Below are 7445 nucleotides of genomic sequence, written 5' to 3'. Positions count from 1 at the left end.
TTTGTGGGTTACGATAAACTCATTATAATCCAATAATTTTTGGGTTAAAATTATTTTATTGCAATCCTATAATTTGTGAGTTAAAGTCAACTTATTACAATCCCATAATATGTGGGGTTTAAAAAGCTCATTATAATCCAATAATTTGTGGGTTACAATCAGCTCATTACAATCCAATAAGTTGTGGGTTAAATTAAACTCATTATAATCCAATAATTTGTGGGATACAATACACTCATTATAATCCAATAATTGGTGGGTTACAATCAACTCATTATAATCCAATAATTTGTGGGTTACAATACACTCATTATAGTCCAATAATTTGTGGATTACAATAAACTCATTACAATCCAATAATTTGCGGGTTGCAATTATTTCATTACAATCCAATAATTTGTGGTTTACAATAAGCTCATTATAGTCCAATAATTTCCGGGTTACAATAAAGTAATTATAAACCAATAATTTGTTTATTACAATAAACTCGTTAAAATTCAATAATTTCTGGGTTACAATGATTTCATTACAATTCAATAATTTCTTGTTTACAATAAACTTATTATAATCCTATAATTTGTGGGTTACAATAAACTCATTATAATCCAATAATTTGTGGGTTAAAATTCTCTCATTAAAATCCAATAATTTGTGAGTTACTACAAACTCATTGTAATCCGATAATTTGTGGGTTACAATAAACTCATTCTAATCCAATAATCTCTGGGTTACAATCCTTTCATTACAATCCAATAATTTGTGGGTTACAATAAACTCATTATAATCGAATAATTTCTGGCTTACAATCACCTCATTACAATCCAATAATTCGTGGGTTCCCATATACTCATTATAATCCACTAATTTGTGGGTTACAATAAACTCATTATAATCCAATAATCTCTGGGTTACAATCCTCTCATTACAATCCAATATTTTTTGGGTTACAATCAACTTTTTACAATCCAATAAGTTGCGGGTGACAATAAACTCATTATAATCGAATAATTTCTGGCTTACAATCACCTCATTACAATCCAATAATTCGTGGGTTCCCATATACTCATTATCATCCAATAATTTGTGGGTTGCAATAAACTCATTATAATCCAATAATTTGTGGGTTACAATAAACTTATAATAATTCCAAAAATTTGCGGGTTACAATCAACTCATTACAATCCAATAAATTTGGGGTTACAATAAACTCATTGTAATGCAATAATTTGTGGGTTGCAATGATTTCATTACAATTCAATAATTTGTGGGTTACAATAAACTCATTATTATTAATTAATTTTTGGGTTGCAATAAACTCATTACAATCAAATAATTTCTGGGCTACAATCCTAAAAACCAATAATTTGTGGGTTACAATAAACCCATTATAATCCAATAATTTGTTGGTTAAAATGAGCTCATTACAATCCAATAATTTGTGGGTTCCAATCAACTTATTACAATTAGATAATTTCTGGGTTACAATCAACTCATTAGTATCCATCAATTTGCGTGTTACCATAAACTCATTATAATCCAATAATTAGTCGGTTAAAATCCATTCATTACAATCCAATAATTTGTGGGTTACAATTATTTTATTACAATCCAATAATTTGTGGGTTACAATATACTCATCATAATCTAATAATTTGAGATTTACAATCCTCCCATTAGAATCCAATAATTTTTGGGTTAGAATCCTCTCATTACAATCCAATAATTTGTGGAGTACAATAAAGTCATTATAGTCAAATAATTTCTGGGCTAAAATAAACTCATTACAATCCAATAATTTGTGGGTTACAATCCTCTCATAACAATCCAATAATTTGTTGGTTACCATCAACTCATTACAATCCAATAATTTGTGGGTTAGAATCAACTCATTAGAATCCAATTATTTGTGGGTTACATTAAACTCATTATAATCATATAATTTGTTGGTTACAATTATTTCATTACAACCCAATAATTTGTGGGTTAATATCCTCTCATTACAATCCAATAATTTCTGGGTTAGAATAAACTCATTAGAATCCAATAAATTGTGGGTTACAATAAACTCATTCTAGTCCAATAATTTGTGGGTTAGAATCCTCTCATTACAATCCAATAATTTGTGTGTTACAATAGACTCATTATATTCCAAAAATTTGCGGTTTACAATTATTTCATTACAATCCAATAATTTGTGGGTTACAATATACTTATTATAATCCAATAATTTGTCGGTTACAATAAACTCATTATAATACAATAATTTGTGGGTTACAATCAAGTGAATAAAATGGAATAATTCGTGGGTTACAATCAATTCAATACAGTCCAATAATTGGTTGGTTACAATAAACTTATTATAATTCAATAATTTGTGGGTTACAATAAACTCATTACAATCCAATCATTTGTGCATTCCAATCAACTCATTATAATCCAATAATTTGTAGGGTACTATAAACTCATTATAATCCAATAATTTGTGGGTTACAATTATTTCATTACGATCCAGTCTTTTGTGCGTTAAAATCCTCTCCTTACAATCCAATACTTTGTGCGTTACTATAAACTCATTATAATCCAATAATTTCCGCGTTACAATAAACTTATTATAATCAATTAATTTGTGGCTTACAATATATCTATTACAATCCAATAATTTGTGGGTTACAATAAACTCATTACAATCCAATCATTTGTGGGTTTCATTCCTCTCATAACAATCCAATAATTTGTGGGTTACAATCCTGTCATTATGATCCAATAATTTGTTTAATACAATAAACTCGTTATAATTCCATAATTTCTGGGTTACAATGATTTCATTGCAATTCAATAATTTCTTGTTTACAATAAACTTATTATAATTCCATAATTTGAGGGTTACAATAAACTCATTATAATCCAATGATTTCTGGCTTACAATCCTCTCAGTAAAATCCAATAACTTGCGGGTTACAATAAACTCATTATAATACAATAATTTTTGGGTTACAATCCTCTCATTACAATCCAATAATTTGTGGGTTAGAATAAACTGTTTATAATCCAATAGTTTGTCGGTTACAATCACTTCATTACAATCCAATAATTTGTGGGTTACAATATACTCATTCTAATCCAATAATTTTTTAAGTTACAATAAACTCATTATAATCCAATAATTTGTGGGTTACAAAAAACTCATTACAATCCAATAATTTGTGGGTTACAATCCTCTGATAACAATCCGAGAAATTGGGGGTTACAATAAACTCATTACAATCCAGTAATTTGTTGGTTACAATAAACTCATTGTAATCCAATCATTTGATGGTTTAATTCCTCTTATTACAATCCAATAATTTGTGGGTTAGAATCCTCTCATTACAATCCAATAATATGTGGATTACAATAGACTCATTATAATCAAATAATTTGAGAGTTACAATTATTTCTTTGCAACCCAATAATTTGTTGCTTACAATGAGCTCATTATAAGCCAATAATTTGTGGGTTACAATAAGTTCATTACAATCCAATAATTTGTGGGCTACAGTCCTCTCATTACAATCCAATAATTTGCGGGTTACAATAAACTTATTATAATCCAATAATTTGTGGGTTACAATCCTCTCATTACCATGCAATAATTTTTGGGTTACAATCCTCGCATTACCATCCAATAATTTGTGGGTTACATTAGACTCTATAATCCAATAATTGTGGGTTAGAATTATTTCATTACAATGCAATAATTTGTGGGTTATAATATATATATTATAATCAAATAATTTCTGGCTTGCAATAAACTCATTATAATCCTCTACTTAGTGGGTTACAATCGTCTCATTACAATCCAATAATTTGTGGGTTACAATCCACTCCTTACAATCCAGTAATTTGTGGGTTACAATAAACTTATTATAATCCAATAATTTTAGGGTTATAATGAACTCATTACAATCAAAAAATTTCTGGATTAAAATCCTCTCATTGCAAACCAATAATTTGTGGGTTCAATAAACTCATTATAATCTAATAATTTGTGGGTTACAAAAAGCTCATTACAATCCAATAATTTGTGTGTTACAATCAACTCATTACAATCGAATCATTTGTGGGTTAAAATCAACTCATTACAATCCATCAATTTCCGGGTTACAATGGACTCATTATAAGCTAATAATTTGTGGGTTACAATCCTCTCAATACAATCCAATAATTTGTGGGTTAATATTATTTCATTACAATCCAATAATTTGTGGGTTATAATATACTCATTATAATCCAATAATTTGTGGGTTACAGTAACCTCATTATAATCAATTAATTTGCGGCTTACAATCAGCTCATTACAATCATATAATTTGTGGGTTTAATCAACTCACTACATTCCAATAATTTGAGGGTTCCAATCGTCTAATTACAATCCAATTAATTGTGGGTTACAATAAACTTATTATAACCCAATAATTTTCGGGGTACGATAAACTCATTATAATGCAATAATTTCTGGGCTACCATTTTTTCATTACAATCCAATAATTCGTGGGTTCCAATAAGCTCATTACAATCTAATAATTTGCGGGTTACATTTATTTCATTACAATCCAACAATTTGTTAGTTACAATGAACTCATTATAATCCAATAATTTGTGGGTTAAAATCCTCTCATTAAAATCCAATAATTTTTGGGTTACAAAAAACTAATTCTAATCCAATAATTTGTGGGTTACAATCATTTAATTAAAATCCAATAATTTGTGGTTTACAATAAACTCATTATAATCTCATAATTTGTCGGTTACAAGAAACTTATTATAATCAAATAATTTCTCGGTTAAATTCCTCTCATTACAATCCAATAATTTGTCGGTTACAATCAACTCATTACAATCGAATCATTTGTGGGTTAAAATCAACTCATTACAATCCCTCACTTTCCGGGTTACAATAAACTCATTATAATCCAATAATTTGTGGCTTACAATCCTCTCATTACAATGCAATAATTTGTGGGTTACAATTATTTCATTACAATCCAATAATTTGTGGGCTACAATATACTCATTATAATCCAATAATTTGTGCGTTACAATAACCTCATTATAACCAATTAACTTGTGGGTTACAATCAGCTCATTGGAATGCAATAATTTGTGGGTTCAATCAACTCATTACATTCCAATAATTTGTGGGTTCCAATCCTCTAATAACAATCCCATAAATTGTGGGTTACAATAAACTTCTTATAACCCAATAATTTGCGGGGTACAATAAACTCATTATAATCCAATAATTTCTGGGTTACAACTATTTCATTACAATCCAAAAATTTGTGGGTTACAATAAGCTCATTACAATCTAATAATTTGTGGTTTATATTTATTTCTTTACAATCCAACAATTTGTTACCTACAATAAACTCATTGTAATCCAATAATTTGTGGGTTAAAATCCTCTCATTTTAATGCAATTTTACTGTCACGTCAGTAAAATATAGTTAATGGAACGTGACGCTCGTAATCAGTAAGCCTTTCATGGCGGCGTTGTTTTCAATTAAGCTATTGTGTAGGCAAGCTCCCAAGGCCAAGCAGACTTTGAGATACATTGTATTCTAGCTCAAACATTATGGTTTTGTTACCTCTAGCATATTATAACGATCGATAGCATTGGCCAAAAATATTAAAGCACTATTCATGGCTAAGAGTATACACATGTAATGCTAAGCTGTCCGGTAGTACAGCTCTTTCTACTGGCCTTCCCAGCAGACAAGCGTCTAGCTATAAAAGCTCAAACAAACTGTTCAGAGTTCACTTTGGTGTTCTGTTGTACAGCGCAGTTAGCACTTGCTATACTATTGTTCAAAATTTTTTTTTTCATGGCTCACCGCTCACGCCGTGCTTTCAACACAAACCCGGGAGAGGATCTCTCAAAGCTTTCCAGAGAAGTCCTCAAACTCCGTTTACAAGCCCTCAATCTTCCAATCACGGGCTCTAAAGGACACCTACTTAGCCGTCTCAAGCGGGCTACGTAGGGTAACGCTGCTGCACCACGGCGAAAGCCACAAAAACGTCTGTCTCGGCCCAAAGCTCGGCGTGGGCGCTCAGCGAAAAGGACCGCCATCGAGTCGCAACCATCTGACGAAGCTGTAAACCTTCTACGCAGGCGAAATGTGCCATCAAGCCTCGAGCACGAGCAGGAAGACAGCGCCCTGTCGGACAGACCCTCCTTGTTCTCGATCGAGGAGATGTTGGAGTCCGATCCCGAGCCGGACATCCCAATTGTACCAAGTTCCCAACAGGACACCGGCTTCAGTCCCGTCCAGCGTTCAGCGATCGAAGCGATCGTGACACAATCGGTACACTCTGCACTCTCCGCGTTCCGTACACCGCCCGCAACAACTCCAAGCCCATTCACTCCTGGCATGGCTTCTCCTCTGGGTCTCTCGAGGCCAGTAGATAAAAGCTTGGAGGACAAGATACTCAGGGGTGAGTACATTGACTTTGCCTTGCTTTTGCCAGACAATCAATATCAATCCCAGACCCCTGAAATCCAGCTCCGCTTGGACGACCCGTCCCCAGGCCCTATGGGTTCCTCTGTCACCATGATTAGAAGGAAAAAACCAGTTGTCGATACGTTTCAAAAGTGGCTCGACGCGTTCATGGTGTATATGATCGTCCTCGTCACCGCCTACCCGCGTAGGGCACTAGAGCTGATTAAATATCAGCAAATTATTAGCAGAGCGGTTGCCAAATTTAAGGGCTTGGCCTGGCTATCGTACGACCAGCAGTTCCGTCGCCGTGCGGCGTACGACTTATCCCTAAGCTGGGATAAGGTCGACCTCAAACTCTGGACGGTGACTTTCGCGGGCCTGGCTAAGCCCCACTGCAACGTTTGCTCCAGCCCTTATCACGCTGAGGATGTCTGTCCTTCTGCTGAACTCAACAGAAAACCGCGTCGTTCCCAAACCGTGTGCTTCGACTTCAACAAGTCCTCCGGTTGCCGGCGCCGCAACTGCAGCTACCCGCACGTGTGTCGCCGCTGCTACTCCAGTGACCACATCGCCCCAGACTGCACCAGGCAACAGTCCAGCCCCACTAGCAAGACCACCAAGCCCAGCGAGCGTAGCAAGAAGTAAAGTAGAGCAGCAACGGAGCCAGCAGAAGCCACTAGTATCCTCCCCTATTGTCATTTCTCGCTTAGAATTAGAGTTAACTAATCATCCTGATCGTAATTTTGTTTTTAATTTGCTAAGTACGCTTAAGGAGGGCGCTCGCATTGGTTACTCCGGGCCGCGTTCAGACCGGGTCTCCCCTAACCTTATTTCGGCAGTACAGCACCCGGATGTAGTTTCCTTGAATCTGCAAAAGGAAGTAGCTCTTGGGAGGGTAGCGGGTCCCTACCACTCCCCGCCCCTGCCCAAGTTTCAGTGTCACCCGGTGGGCGTGGTTCCCAAAAA

The 7445-nt window shown here is 34.4% G+C and overlaps 1 protein-coding gene across 1 annotated transcript; it reads left to right on the top strand.

Moving 5' to 3' along the window:
• Positions 1 to 5884: 5884 nt before the first annotated feature.
• LOC149102486 (uncharacterized) lies at positions 5885 to 7227 on the top strand. The gene has a single exon (XM_089273567.1). It carries the CDS (start codon positions 6234 to 6236, stop codon positions 7122 to 7124), a length of 891 nt encoding a protein of 296 aa, XP_089129693.1. The 5' UTR covers positions 5885 to 6233; the 3' UTR covers positions 7125 to 7227.
• Positions 7228 to 7445: the final 218 nt, after the last annotated feature.

This window comes from Orbicella faveolata, unplaced genomic scaffold (assembly GCF_042242905.1).
Source record: "Orbicella faveolata isolate gen_17 unplaced genomic scaffold, um_ofav_v1 contig_35, whole genome shotgun sequence".
Taxonomy (NCBI): domain Eukaryota; kingdom Metazoa; phylum Cnidaria; class Anthozoa; order Scleractinia; family Merulinidae; genus Orbicella; species Orbicella faveolata.
This window is presented reverse-complemented; position numbering and strand designations above follow the sequence as displayed.

What these genes read in the sequence shown, in the direction of transcription:
- LOC149102486 (XM_089273567.1), top strand. Translation starts at nt 6,234, where the DNA reads ATGTTGGAGTCCGATCCCGAGCCGGACATCCCAATTGTACCAAGTTCC.